Raw genomic sequence first — 15,414 nt, 5'->3', positions numbered from 1 at the left:
CAGAGCCACGCACACACACAGAGCCACGCACACACACACAGACAGAGCCACACACAGACAGAGCCACACACACACACACACAGACAGAGCCACGCACACACACAGACAGAGCCACGCACACACACACACACAGACAGAGCCACGCACACACACACACACAGAGCCACGCACACACACACACAGACAGAGCCACGCACACACACACACACAGAGCCACACACACACACAGACAGAGCCACGCACACACACACACAGAGAGCCACACACACACACACACACAGAGCCACACACACACACAGAGCCACGCACACACACACACAGACAGAGCCACACACACACAGACAGAGCCGCGCACACACACACACAGACAGAGCCACGCACACACACACACACAGAGCCACGCACACACACACACAGACAGAGCCACGCACACACACACACACAGAGCCACACACACACACAGACAGAGCCACGCACACACACACACAGAGAGCCACACACACACACACACAGAGCCGCGCACACACACACGCGCACAGACAGACCCGCGCACACACACACACGCGCACAGACAGAGCCGCGCACACACACACAGTGCCACACACACACACACAGACAGAGCCACACACACACAGACAGAGCCACGCACACACACACAGACAGAGCCACACAGGCACGCATGCACGCACACACACAGACGGAGCCACGCACACACACAGACAGAGCCACGCACACACACAGACAGAGCCATGCACACACACGCAGACAGAGCCACACACACACAGACAGAGCCACGCACACACACAGACAGAGCCACGCACACACACAGACAGAGCCATGCACACACACAGACAGAGCCACGCACACACACAGACAGAGCCACGCACACACACAGACAGAGCCACGCACACACACAGACAGAGCCACGCACACACACAGACAGAGCCACGCACACACACAGACAGAGCCACACACAGACAGAGCCACGCACACACACAGACAGAGCCACGCACACACACAGACAGAGCCACGCACACACACAGACAGAGCCACGCACACACACAGACAGAGCCACGCACACACACAGACAGAGCCACGCACACACACAGACAGAGCCACGCACACACACAGACAGAGCCACGCACACACACAGACAGAGCCACGCACACACACACAGAGCCACGCACACACACACAGAGCCACGCACACACACACAGACAGAGCCACGCACACACACACAGACAGAGCCACGCACACACACACAGACAGAGCCACGCACACACACAAACAGAGCCACGCACACACACAAACAGAGCCACGCACACACACAAACAGAGCCACGCACACACACAAACAGAGCCACGCACACACACAAACAGAGCCACGCACACACACACAGACAGAGCCACGCACACACAGACAGAGCCACGCACACACACACAGACAGAGCCGCGCACACACACACACACAGAGCCGCGCACACACACACAGCTGGGCTCCAAGGCGCTGGGCGGAAGCCCCCCTCCGCCGCCATCCGCCGTTTCGTGCCGGAGCATGTGCGATCTGCATCACCGCGACTCGGCGCCGGACGGGCAACAATGGCGGCTGCAAACATCCGAAAATTTCGGATTCTGGGGCGTGTTTTGGCCGTTCTGAGTGACGGATGACGTCACAGTCGAAAGAACGCAAAAAAACACGCCACCGAATCCGAAAGAGACGGTGCTTTATTGGAGTGACGCACTTCTCCTCCAATGGCTGGCCTCCATTTAGGAAGCCAGCCAATGGAGGAGAATGGAGGAGAGAGGCGGGTTCCAAGCCCCCTAACTCCAAAACATAAAATCTTCGGGACTCCGCCCTCACTGCTTCGCAGTGCAACGGTCCCTCGACCTAAAAAGGATAGTCTATACTTCCACGTTCACCCCAATCCATAAAGGGCATAGCCCTCCACCCCCACATATGCCGGGGGACGGGGAGAGTGCCCCTCTGTAGTATTTAGGGGTGGCTGTTCTGTGGGTCCTACTGCTTGGCCGGCTACGGTCCACGTAAGGCTCTTGGTGGAGTCTGCCTGCGCCTCATGCGGAGCCACAAACTCAATTAGGGGGCGTGCCCGCCGCCAAGCTCCGCAGTTCAATCCGCAGCAGTCTGCGGTAAATTTTGGGCTCATTATTTTGCCTCCGTCAAGATGTCTCGGGACGTCAGCAGGATCCCACAGCTCCACCGAAGAAGGTCCTGGTATGGCAGGGCTACCAGTCTTCCGTGGTAATGTATTTTTTTTAAAGTTTTTTCGGCCCGGCGCACCGGAGCCTCAGCTACGAGCGGCCATCTTGGTCGCGTGCCCCCTGCTAGCACCCCCTACACAGTTGCTCTTAACATGAACAAGTGTGTCATTATGTTAGCACATCGCACAAGCAAATTATAGGTAATGTTTGCACAACCTCCTTATCACATTTTTTTGTACAGATAAGTAGGTGCTGAGAACTAGGGCAACCTTTCTTCTGAAAGTCAGAATTCACTTCCATGTCAGCCAGTCGATAATGTTGCTGATTTGTTTGCGCCACCTCATCCCTTGAAAGAGGATTAGCGGCTCCTTTGCCTTGACCCCGAGAGTGTTGAGTTTTTACTTGGGTCGCACAAAAGATGGATGGGCATTCAGCTCTGCATCAGATGACCAGTCCTCTATCAGAATCTGCTACATCCTGGCTGAAGCTCCTGTGCTTCTCTCCTGATCGACATCCTTAAAATACAGTGACCTGAAGAAATTATAATCGAAATGATAGCTCCAGTATGAGTTCTTAATCATGTTATAATGAGACCGAGATTTAAATGTTAACCAACTAGAAAGTCACCTAGCACCTAGTGATGTCTAATAACTAACCTGTTAATTGAGCAAGGCACACATCATGGAGGAATAGTGAGAAGTGTTGTGCTGCCTAGCACCAGAAATTAAAGGGTGTAATGATGCATGTGTGAAGCTATGATGGCCATTTTAATGAGTTTCTGTTTGAACAAAGCCATGTAAAGATTGATGCAGGTAATGTATCCATTGCAGTTAGCTCCCAAAAAGTATTTGCAAAGCCAGTAGGTTTCACTGTCTGGATCTGTTGACTGTGTCAATTCTTGTTTCCATTCCATTTAATGTTTTCCGTCCCAGAGCTTCCTCATAAGGGCCTCAAGGTTGAGTCAATCACTACTGAGACATATGCTATTTAATGTGTTCTGCAAGCCAGCCACAGATGCTAAGCAAACGCTGTCCGTAAGTACTTGCTCTAGAGTAAGTGTTAATGTTTTGCTTTAGTCAGGCACATTAAAAATGTTTTTTGATTCAGCTACCATCTTTCAAAGAATCTTACTGTAGGACAAGGTTCCAAGCTTGTGAGGACAGAATGGGCACGGAGCAGATAAAAGAACAAGTGTGTTTTACTTCTCAGTAAAACCAAAATTGCATGTTACTCATCATTCTGACCTGCAGATCCCAAGAAACGGAAAGCAGAATTGCTCTACAGGAAAACTGCAAGGTGTGGTAGAAGTTTTACTATGAGATTATTTTACCTCCTAGTATTCCTGTGGCTGCCTTTCCTGCGCACAGCCCAATTGCAGTCCATCTGCTCAGTGCACGTGTACACAAATTGTTAAGCTAGATAGAATAAAATGGAAGTTAGGATTGGCAAACTGGTGTCTATCTCTAGTTTGAAGGAGGACAGAGAGTAGGCGGTTTATGAAATTACGTATCCTCTTGATACTTTTCTGTTCTGCGGTAGAACACAGACGATGGCTTGAAGGTGCATTAAAAACCAATTTAGCACACTTTACTAAGGTGAGTAATTTGTTGAAACTCCAGCAGGTTAGCTTAGCTGAAAACTGCCCGTTCCATGGCCTTTATAGGAGCACCAGACATTAGGTCTTTTGAAGTTACTTATAGGGGGCCTTTCGGCCATCAACATGATCCATTATTCTGTTTGTGTCATTCATATCTTGTGCCACAACAGAATACACCATGGGGCAGCCCACTTCTGCCCTTGGCTAACCTCACTGCTAGCGACAAACTAAGAAAAAAAGCTGGTGGCCAACACCAGATCTTTTGGCTTTGCCAGTGCTTGTTTAACATATTAATGAAGTTTCAGTACTAAACTGCAAAACTTGAGCATAGTATAACGTATTATAAAAAAGATATAGCATTATAATTGTATATACAACAATTATAAAAAACTTAACGTTCATAAAATTTTTGCTCATTCGGCCTATTAGGCCAAAGTAAAAATATGTAGAATTCTAGTTGGGTAACATTAAATAAAGAGTATGTTTTTACTAATGGGGGTTCTTAGTGACAACCAATACGAGAGTGAAGTTTGCATTATCTATGATATTACTCGGAACCCTGAAGTAGAAAAACAAATCCCTGTAATTCACTGTTAATCCCTCTACAAAGTTATGTTATGGTTGGCCCTTCCAATCATATACCCATGCTTTCAGCAGCTATGCCAGGGTTCAGAAGTGATATGTGAGCCATCAACATGATGGCCCTTCCTCACATCTGGTGACCTGCCGAATGACCATCATGAAGCCACCAACTCACCACTTAAAAAAATAATAATCCTGCCACCCTCTCACACGGCCCTCAGTATTACCTCTCACCAAAAATATTTTTTGAAATGTACTAGGTGTCCTGTCATACATCCTCGCCACCATTTGCATTCACTATCCCCCTACATCCAAAATAATAATAATAATAATCTGAAGTCTTGCCACTCACTTCACCACCCTCTGTACCTTCGACGCAGCACCCCCGCCCCCTTCCTTCGGAGCAGAGGATTCCTTTCAAATAGCACCAGCAGGAAACAACTTTGTTTCCCACTGTTGGTACTTCATAGCAGTGAATAACCAGTTTTAATGTGCTGTTCACGCTATTGACTCTCGGTGAGAGTGCACATAAACCTTGAAGTGCCCATGTCTGTTGCTAGAGATATCGTTATGGCTCCTTAACATGCTTACATGATTATTAATACAGTTAGAATCTTTGAAGCACAAATGAAACTGTTAACATGAAAATTTGTACTCATCCAGTGTTTTTAAAATGTCTTCTTAGATGGGAGCATGTTTTTCTAAAGTATTTGATGGCTGCCCCTTAAAGATTAATTGTGCAACATCATGGATACATACGGATACCAAAGGTAGATTGTTTTCCTTCTAGTTATTTTCATATTTAGTAAGAAAAATAGTTTGTCTCATTTTGGCTCATTGAATTTGTAGATCAGTACATCATATTTGGAACTGAAGAGGGAATTTATGCATTGAACCTAAATGAACTTCATGAAGCTACAATGGAACAGGTAACACCTATTTTTATTCTTCAGCACTATTAATACAAATGCACATTTTCACAGACGAGCGGATCAGTGGTTTTGATGTACAATTTACTACCCATTTTTATGTGTGTACTTGGCTGGACAATTTTATAACTCAAATTTCCTTTATGAACACAGTTTGTCTATCCACTGTCGCTAATTACTGCCAATGACTGTGATGGTTGTTTATTCTTGAAATGCCAATAGAGAAAATTAAAAAAAAACAAGAACCGAAAAAAATTCCTTTTATAGGTCTGGCCTACAGACACCTGTTTTAAGACGGACTTAGAGTATTCATTACAGACTTGAAGTGGACTTTGGGTCCATCCCCGTGCTCATGATTCAGTGGCTTTCTTTCTGTTTTCATGTGTTGGCTCCTGAGTGAATGGCTTCCTTCCTGTTATTGTTTGTCCCAATCAGGATAATTTAACTCTCCTTGTGTTGCATCTTTCCACTGCTAATGTCAGTACATGACGGGCCATTTTCTCTTCCTCTCACTTTTTTTCTTCCTGCTTTCCCTCCTTCATTAGCCTCTCTTAATTTAAAAGCTTCAACCTCCTCTTACGGTGGCGGATTGTCTCTCCCCGCATCCTCTTGTAGGACCCTCAATTCTCTTGCCTGGCCTCCAGTATTGGTAGGCAGCTGACCATCGTTGAATAGTTTTGAAACCATTCTGAGTTTGCTTCTTTTGCTGCTTATGTGTACATATGCACACGCAAGCACTGACACTGCAACTCACAGCAGCTATCTTGTAGAGTATTTCCTTAAAAACCAAATACTAATACATTACAAAATGGCGGTCATTCATGCGTGCACCTTCACGGAGACAAAACCACTAGCAAAGCCAATGCATCTGGACCCTGTTTTGCGCAGGAGACCTATTGGCTTTTGACTAATGTGTTAGCTTATCATGTTCCCTCACTTCTACGGAATTCTTGGGAATTTTCATTGCTTGACACTGACGTCACTGCAAACAGGGACAGGGCATTTTTACACTGCTTGACTGTAACCTCACTGCTTGCAGGGAAGCAGCACTAGTAAGCCATGGTGTATCGCTAAGAGCTGCAGTTTCGCAAGGATATCCCATATTGACGTTTAAAAAAAAAAAGCAATTCATGAAGGAACATTGAAAGAAACTGTCACAACAGCAGTGTTGTAGTTCTCGAATTTGGAAGTTGCAATAAAGAGAATATTAATCACTGAAAATATATTATCTTATAGAGACTTCTAGCTGCAGAATCCTTACCTTAGAATTATCTCCATGTGTCAGACTAGATCTGGAAACTTTCCATGAGCAGTACCCCTGTGCGTATGTAGGAGGCGTCGTTCAGCTTTTTGTGCCGTCATCAGTGCTGTAAGTGACGTATGCGGGCCTATGTAGGTGCCACCCCAGGACACTGATGTAATTTCTTTTCTTTCTGCTGATCTGGAGAGAACTATCCTGAGCAATTTGTTTGATTGTCCTTATTTTCTACCTTTTTGAAGGTTTTTTTTTTTAGCTCTCCTGATGTGGCAGAGATGGCTTCGAGAAAAGTTAGCTTCAAGCCCTGCGGCATCTGTCGGTGACAGACCTGCACCTTGTTTGCCTCTGGTGCCTTGGGCACAACCACGACCAACAACCTGCTTCTCTTGCCTCGCTATGCACACCAAGGCATTGAGGGAGCAATCCCTCAAGCTCCTTGCACCTCAACGTGTGATGCCCTCGATCCCGGGCGAGAGAAAGCTCCGGGGTTCTGTTGCAGAGCCATCATTCTTCATCTCAGTCAAAGTCGGCCCAGTGTTCTGGTAAATCTAATAAAAATAAATGAATAAGAGTTGGGCGACTTGACCCCATCCATTGATTTCGTCCGATGAGGGAGTGTTTGAGCCTGCGCCCAAGGCTGGCTGCGCGCCTCCCTTAGTTTCGGGATCAGGAGCGACCCCTGCCCAAACTCTGCAAATTGAATTAGGCCATGCACCTCATATATAGGCGGCCTGTCCCCGCTTGCGCACCTTCTGGCCCTATGGGCTAGGGAGTGGTCCCTGCTGGTTTCCCGCCAGCAGGTCTGCCCCAGCACCAGTTGGGCCCCTTGGAGCCACAGATGGATCCAGACTGGCGCCAATCATGCCACTTCGCTCTTTCCCCGCCTGCCGTTCCCTGGTGCCCCCACCCCCATCCCCATTCTCTTCCCTGATTCTGACAATGTGCCGGAGGGGCGTCGTCCGAAACCAACTGAAGCCTTGACCTCAGACCGGTTGCCTGAGCCCCATTCGTTAGGGCTCAAACTTGGGGAAACTGAAACAAATTGGACGCGTTTGTTTCAGTTTGGACGCTGAGGAATACCAGCCCTTAGACGCCAACATGGATGGTGTGAGGACTGGGCAGATGCCAGTGGACAGCCATAGTCTCTTCTCCTGCTGTGGCTATGGAGGAGGGCGTTTCTTTTGCTGTGGTGGTGAGAAGGGCGGTCAATGTCTTGGACCTTAGCCTTCCCTCATTGGCAGTCAAGACGGGAGTGACGCCCCCAGAACTGCTTCTACCATTTGATGAAACCCTTTAGTAAGTCCTGGTCCAAGCCCAGCACAGAGGCTTCTGTGAATAGGACAATAGCCCACAGCCAATGCCCTTCCCCAGGGGACACAAATTTACCCACCCAACAGCCTACTCCATAGAGCTTGGTGGAGCAAGCCTCCACTTCCTGTGAAAATCCTGGAACATTCTCGACCCCTCCACCAGAGAGGGAATCCAAGAGGCTGGACGCCTTAGGCAAGAAAGTGTTTTCTTCCACCAGCCTGGCACTGCGGTCCGTGAACACTGCATGCCTTTTGGGCCCTTACTCCCATGCATTGTTGGATTCGATTAAGGAAATGCTTCCCATGGTGTTGGAGAAACCCCCGGGCATACTCATCCAGCTATAGCAGACGTGCGGGATACAGCCAAGTTCATGAGTAGATGTGGGCTGGATATGACCCACTTGCTAGGCTGAGCGGCTTCTTAGCCGGTGGTCTTACGGCACCACACGTGACTGAGAAAAACTGAATTTTTAGGGGATTTCCAAGCCTCGCGTATGGACATGCCCTTTGATGGTTACCGGCTCTTCGGAGACAAGACAAGCTCAGCGCTGGAGCTACAGCCAGTTCCTCCTTGGGCTTTTCCATGGCCCCCACCAACCCAAGCCCATCTTTTGTTACCATAGAAGGGGCTTCTTTACCCGCCCAGCCACCACGGCATAAAAACTCCAGAGCCTCTGCATGCCCAATGATGCAGTACCTCTAGACCCTACGGGTCGGGCAGCCAGATGTCTGGTCAGTTCACCCACCAAACCCTGGCAGCCGCAACATTGAAACCACTTTGCTTGAGGCCCGGGAGTCTATTCCGATTAGTTGAAGGTCCCGGTCACGTGGGAGGTCGAGGGACCGGTCGCAGAGCCGCCACCATCGTTCGACAAAGTCTTGGCACTCGGGGTCAAGTAAGACGAAGCACAAGAAGTTGAAGAAGCGACGCCGCTCTTCGCTTACCCTAGCTTGTCCCGCGACACTGCTGAGGGTGCGGATGGTGCCACCCCCGCGGCTCCGGCAGAGCCTACGCAGTTGCCGATAGCCCACCTGCGCTTCCCGGGTCCGTCTGCCACTCCGGTCCAGCAGGAATTTCTGTCAGCTATAGCCCGGCCAAGGTCGTCCCCGGCTTCCATCCCGAGACGGTGCCGGACCGGTGTTGATCGACGCCGATGGGGAATTTCGCTGCCTAATGGGAGCTAGATCCGGACTGGGAAGAGGATTTGGAGGACGCTGGTGGAGTGGATTTTTCTCCAGAACCTGGCACACTGTCTTCTTCTACCATTGCTACGGAGGAGGTTGGTAACTTATTCAGTGGTGTTGCCTAGGGCAGCAGAGGCTCTCCACCTCGAACTCCCTACAGTGGCCGTCAGGACTAACCTCCTGACAGAAGGGCTTCGGCCAGCAGCTTCCTCTGCGGAGACGCTGCTGCCCTTCAATGATGCACTTTCGGACGTTCTTTTGGGCACCTGGTCCAGGCCCAACACAGGGGCTCCTGTGAACAGGAAGGTGGCCCGACTCCATCGCCCGGCTCTGGGTGACCCCATTTTTCTCTCCCAACACTCTACCCCTGAGAGCTTGGTTGCCCAAGCTTCTGCATCCCCGCACCTCCTGCGCAGCAACAGTCTCAGCGCAGCCGCGGACGTGGGACCGCTGAGGTGGGTCACGGGGCAAGTGGGCGGGTTAGTCTACCACCTCCCCCGCTGCCACTGCCTCCAAACCTTCCTAGTCCGGTGTTTCAGGCCCATCACATGCCATTGGGCGGCAGCATTCGCCATCACCTCCCCCACTGGCCCACCATCACTACTGACAGGCTGGTTTTGCAGATAGCCCGAAGGGGCTACACCCTCCCCTTCGAGACAACCCCTCCAGCCATGCCGCCTCAGTACCACCGCATGTCTGGAGAGCACTTGGTGCTTCTCCAGCAGGAAGAGTGGCCCTCTTGGCCAAAGGGGCTATCGAGCGCATTCCAGCACCAGAAGTAGGTCCTGGTAGTTCTTCCCAATACTTCTGGTTCCAAAGAAGGACAAGGGCCTGCGTCCCATCTTAGACCTTTGGAACGGCAATCGCTTCCTCCAGAAGGAGAAGTTCAAGAGGCTCACACTTGCTCAGGTCTTGTCTGCCCTAGACCCGCAAGACTGGATGGTAGCCTTGGACTTGCAGGACGCTTACTTTCATGTCCCCCTCCTGCCGGCCCACAGCGCTACCTGCGGTTCACAGTAGGCCACGAGCACTTTAAGTTCACCGTGCTCCCTTTTGGCCTTACCAGCGCCCCTCGGGTGTTCACGAAAGTGATGGTGGTGGTTGCAGCTCATCTGCACTGATCGGGTGTTTCAGCATCCCCTATCTCGACGACTGATTGTTGAATGCGGGCTCGCCCCAGGCGGTCGTCTTCCACCTCCAGACAACCACCGACCTCCTGCATTTGCTGGGGTTCTCCATCAATGTGCCGATTTCACACCTAATCCCCTCTCAGAAGCTCCTCTTCATCAGAGCGGTTCTGGACACGGCGCAGTTTCGGGTTTATCCTCCCGGGCAGCGGGTCCGGGACATTCGGGCTATGACTACGATCTTTCAGCCCTTGTCCTGGGTTTCGGTCAGGATGACCTTGAGTCTGCTGGGCCTCATGGCCTCCTGCATCCTGCTGATCCATCATGCCAGGGGGCGTATGTGGGCTCTGCAGTGGGACTTGAGCTTCCAATGTGTGCAGCATCAGGGAAACCTGTCCGACTATGTCCAAATCTCAGAGGGCACTGCACGACAGTTACAGTGGTGGCTCACGAACCAGCGTTGGGTCATCAGCAGATCCCTCTCCCTTCCCCAACCAGAGCACACAGTGGCGACAGATGCGTCCCTTCTGAGATGGGGCGGCCACATGGGAAAGGCGGAGATCAGAGGCCTCCAGTCTCTGGCGGAGTCCAGGCTCCATATCAACCTTCTGGAGCTCCGGGCGATCCTACTTGCACTGAAGGCATTCCTTCCATGTCTCAAGGGGAAGGTAGTGCAGGTGTTCACAGACAACACCACCGCCATGGGGTACTGCAACAAGCAAGGGCGTGGGGTCGTGGACCCTATGTCAGGAGGCTCTGCGTCTCTGGACATGGCTGTTACATCAAGGCATTTCCTTGGTGGTCCAACACTTGGCAGGTTCTTTGAACGCCAGGGCAGACGAACTCTGCCGCAGGTGCATGTTGGATCACGAATGGCGTCTTCACTCGGAGGTGGCGCAAGGTCTCTTTCAACAGTGGGGAGAGCCTTGGTTGGATCTATTCGCCACCGAAGACAACGCTCAATGTCTTCCGTTCTGCACGTTGGAATTTCCAAGGCGGCGCTCGCTCGGTGACGCGTTTCGTCGTGAGTGGAGTTGCAGTCTAGTGCTGAAGAAGATCAGGCGCGACCGGGCCCAAGTCATTCTTGTGGCTCCGGACTGGCCTCGAAGAGTGTGGTATCCCGAGCTACTCAGTATGAACGTGGATCCCCCGATTCGACTGCCTCTTCGGGAGGATATTCTGTTGCAGCAGCAGGGGACGGTACTCCACCTGAACCTGTCCAGCCTCCACCTCCTTGCGTGGAGATTGAGCGGCAACAGTTGATTTCTTTTTATTTGCCTCCTGAAGTCTGTAATGTCATTCTGGCAGCCAGGAGTCCCTCACTAAATCGGTATACGCCTGCAGGTGGAACAAATTTGTGGCATGGTGCACAGCAAAGGCTGTGGATCCCCCTTCTGCCCCTCTTTCAGAAGTCCTTTTGTTTCTTCTCTATTTGACCCAGCAGGGCTCTGCTCTGGGCACTATTAAGGGCTACCTGTCTGCAATTTCAGCCTTTCTCAGGCTCTCTGATCAGCCTTCTCTTTTCAAGTCCCCTGTTGTAAGTAGATTTTTTAAAGGCATTACTCACCCTTTTCCTCCTTTTCCGTTTGTGATTCCGCAGTGGGACTTGAATATGGTTCTTACTTTTGAACCATTTCACAACTGTCCTATTCATTTACTTACTTTGAAGACTGCTTTCCTGGTTGCCATCACCTCCGCTAGGCGTGTGAGTGAGCTCGAGGCTCTTTCCTGTGAACCTCCTTTTCTGTCTGTTCATCCGGACAAGGTTGTGCTCCGCACTCGTCCTTCCTTCTTGCCAAAGGTTGTTACTGCCTTCCACATAGGGCAAACTATTACCTTACCCACTTTCTTACCGCCGCCGCACCCTTCCAGAGAGGAAGAGAGGCTTCACTGTCTGGACCCAAAACGTGCGCTCTCATTTTAACTGAATCGCACACAACCGTTCCGGGTGAATGACCAGCACTTTGTTGGTTACATAGGCGCCAAGAAAGGCCGGGCTGTACACAAGAGGACTATCTCCCGCTGGGTTGTCTTGTGTATAAAAGCCTGTTATTCTCTGGCTAAAAAGGAGCCTCTGGTGGAGATGTGTGCCCATTTTACCTGGGCGTTCATTGGGATATGGTGTCCCCCTGCAAGACATCCGTCAGGCAAATACGTGGGCCTCGCTGCACACTTTTACTAAGCATTATTGCCTTGAGAGTCAAGTCTGGAGAAACGGCTTCTTTGGCTGTTCTGTGACTTTCTGCTGTGATCTTGGTTCGCAGACCCACCACCGGGGTTGGTATTGCTGGGGTATCTATTCTAAGGTAAGGAATCAGTCACTAACTTTTCTGTTTCAGATGCACAAGTTAATTACCTTCGGTAACGATTTATCTGTAAGAGACATTAGTTAGTGATAGATTCCTTACCGCCCCACCCATCCTCCCCGTTGCTAGGGTTAAGGTCATCCTGTTCAGTGCATCAGTGGTCAGTATCTTGCATGGCTCTGCGTTCCTGCCGCGGAAAAGGTGGAGGCGGCTAGAGAAAGGGATAGAAATTCCCCATCCGCGTTGGAATCTGCCTCGATCGACACCGGTCCGACACCGTCTCCATGTCTGGATGGAAGCCGGGGACGACCCAGGCCGGGGAGCCGAGCCATAGCTGACAGAAATTCCTGCAGCTGGGCCGGAGTGTCCGACGGACCCTGGAAAGGCGAGTAGGCCGTCCGCAACTGCGTAGGCTCCGCTTGAGCCACGGGGTGGCACCACTCGCACGCTCAGCCGTGTAGTGGGACAGGCTAGGGGAAGGCGAAGATCGACATCGCATCTTTGACTTCTTGTCCTCTTGACCCCGAGTGTGAAGACTTCGTCGAACGATGGTGGCGGCTCCGCGACCGGTCCCTCTACCGACTCCCCGGCCTCAAGCAACTTTTGGGACCGCTCCAGCAAAGTTTTCAGAGCCATCGCCCCGCAGTCGGGGCACGACGCGGGGTCGTGTTCGCGCCCTATGCAGTAGACACTCACGGTACGGGTCCGTCACCCACCTCGTGCTGGGACAAGCCTCGCAAGACTTGAAACCAGGCATCCCTATACACCAGGAATCAAAGACTCAAAAGAACAGAGACAAAAGTCCCAAAAAACGTAGTCAAAAATTGACTGGGGGTACCGCTCTCTCCGGATCTGCACTTGCTGGCGCGGAAAAAGAAAACTGACGTCAACACGTGAGGGCGGCATCTAAGTAGCTGCCACGACATCATCCCGGCGACCATGATGCCTACGATGGACGCGGAGCTGCACGCCGCCACCTTTCGACGCGCAGGGGTACTGCTAACAAAAACTTTCTGGATCCAGTGTGACGCCTAGAGGTAATTCTAAGGTAAGGAATCTATCATTAACTATTGTCTCTTACAGATATATTGTTACCGTAGGTAAGTAACTTGTGCTTTTGAAATGGAGGGCTTTGTGTGTCAAACAAGTAATCTTTAGTTGTATTCTTGCACTGTAGGGTAACCAATTTAGAGATCTTAGGGCTGTGGATATGTGTTAATTTCTTTTTATATCAGTGATGAGTCTGGCAGTGGCATTCAAAGGAGCCCTGAGCAGGGCCAAGGTATATTTGGGGAGGCCACAGAGTGTCGCACTACCATAGTCTAGCATCGGCAGGACAAGCGCTTGAACCACCAGCTTGAAGTCCTCTTGAGGGTGGAATGGTTTTAGATTTCTAAGAATCCTCATTTACATTTGACATTTACATTTAGCTGAGTCAATGATATGAGGGGAGCTGTTGAAGGCAGTGAGATGTTTCATCCAGAGGTCTATCTTGGTGGTGTGATTAGGAGGAGCGATGAGAAGGAATTCTGTTTAGCGGTGTTGAGCAGGAGGTGATTCTCAGCCACTTTTAGGTAATCGTCAAGGTGGAATTCAGTGATATGAAATCTTCAGAGGAGTTGATTTTCAAGTAGAGTTGCGTGTCATCCACATACATTTGAAAAAGAATATTCATGGATTTTAGAGCATTCGCTAGCGGTTCTAGGAAAATATTAAAGAGTAGGGCAGATCTTTGAGGGAACCCCTTGGAGACTGAAGAAGACTGGGATAGGGTTTGATTCACCTACACACTTTGGGATCTATTGTGAACGAAGGACGCGAACCATTGCAATACCAGACCGGAAAGACCCATCTGTGTTCCAGAATGGCTAAGAAGTTATCATGATTAAACGTGTTGAATGCTGAGGAAAGATCAAGGAGGATTAGGAGGCAGGATTCATTATGGTCTAACATTTTAAGTATGTCATCCATAATGTGAATGAGCCCCGATTCAGTGCTGTGACTGCTCCGAAAACCAGATTGATGTTGATCCAAGAGATTGAAATTCTCAATGTGCGTGCACAGCTGTGATTGCATGCATTTTTCTAGGAGCTTAGCCAGAGTGGGGATGTTGGAGATGGGACAAAAGCTGTTGAGGTCAGTTCTGTCTGCACCATGTTTTTTAAGAATGGGTGAAACCTGAGCTGCTTTTAGACATTCAGGGATCTTGCCTTGAGATAAAGAAGCGTTGATAATCTTTGTCCAAAGGGGGATGAAGGCATCCTTGATTTCTTTGAAGACAGATGGTGGCAACGAGTCGCTGAAGTGATTAGAAGGGTTGATGCTATGAATAGTCTTGTAGATGTCATTTTCATTGAGGGGAGTGAAGGAGCCCTAAGTGGCCTTGTTCTTGGTGCTAATACTAAGAGGCTTTAGAGGGCAGGTTGAGCCGCACTCTCAAATGATGTAGGAAGGGCCCTCTTAGACTCAAGGTCAAGACTGATGAGTTTAGTTTTCTCCATAAAGAAGACAGTCAGATCGTTGCATGAAGGTGAATTATCAGCTGAGTCAAAGTGGATGGGTGCTTTCGCTGATTGCTGTTTGACAATTTCAAAAAGTTTCTTAGGGCTATTTGAGGCTTGAATAAGTTGGGCTCTGAAGTAGTCAGCCTTAGTAGTCTTGATTTTTTGTATTGTAGGAGCTCCTAACCGTAAGTGTTCACTGTTAATGTCTCGAAGTCACACCTGATTCCCTCTCAGATGCTCCCTTTCATTGGAGCTGTCCTGGACACAGTGCAGTTTTGGGCTTATTTTCCTGAGCCTCGAGTCCAGGCTACTCCGGCTATGAAACCAATGTTTCAGCCTCTATCCTGGGTTTCAGTGAGAGTGACTCTGAGGCTGTTGGGCCTCATGGCCTCCTGCA

General features: G+C 50.0%; 1 protein-coding gene across 1 annotated transcript in view; it reads left to right on the top strand.

Moving 5' to 3' along the window:
- The window catches only part of MAP4K5 (mitogen-activated protein kinase kinase kinase kinase 5), a 686,515-nt gene that overhangs the window by 415,637 nt on the left and 255,464 nt on the right, over window positions 1–15,414 (top strand). Inside the window, exons 21-22 of the mRNA XM_078659722.1 lie at window positions 5,084–5,168; window positions 5,248–5,327. Coding sequence (XP_078515848.1) covers window positions 5,084–5,168; window positions 5,248–5,327 — 165 coding nt within the window. The remainder of the gene's footprint in view (window positions 1–5,083; window positions 5,169–5,247; window positions 5,328–15,414) is intronic.

Source organism: Lissotriton helveticus, chromosome 9, assembly GCF_964261635.1.
Source record: "Lissotriton helveticus chromosome 9, aLisHel1.1, whole genome shotgun sequence".
NCBI lineage: Eukaryota > Metazoa > Chordata > Amphibia > Caudata > Salamandridae > Lissotriton > Lissotriton helveticus.
Note: the sequence above shows the minus strand (reverse complement) of the source record. Positions and strands in the feature narration are given on the sequence as shown.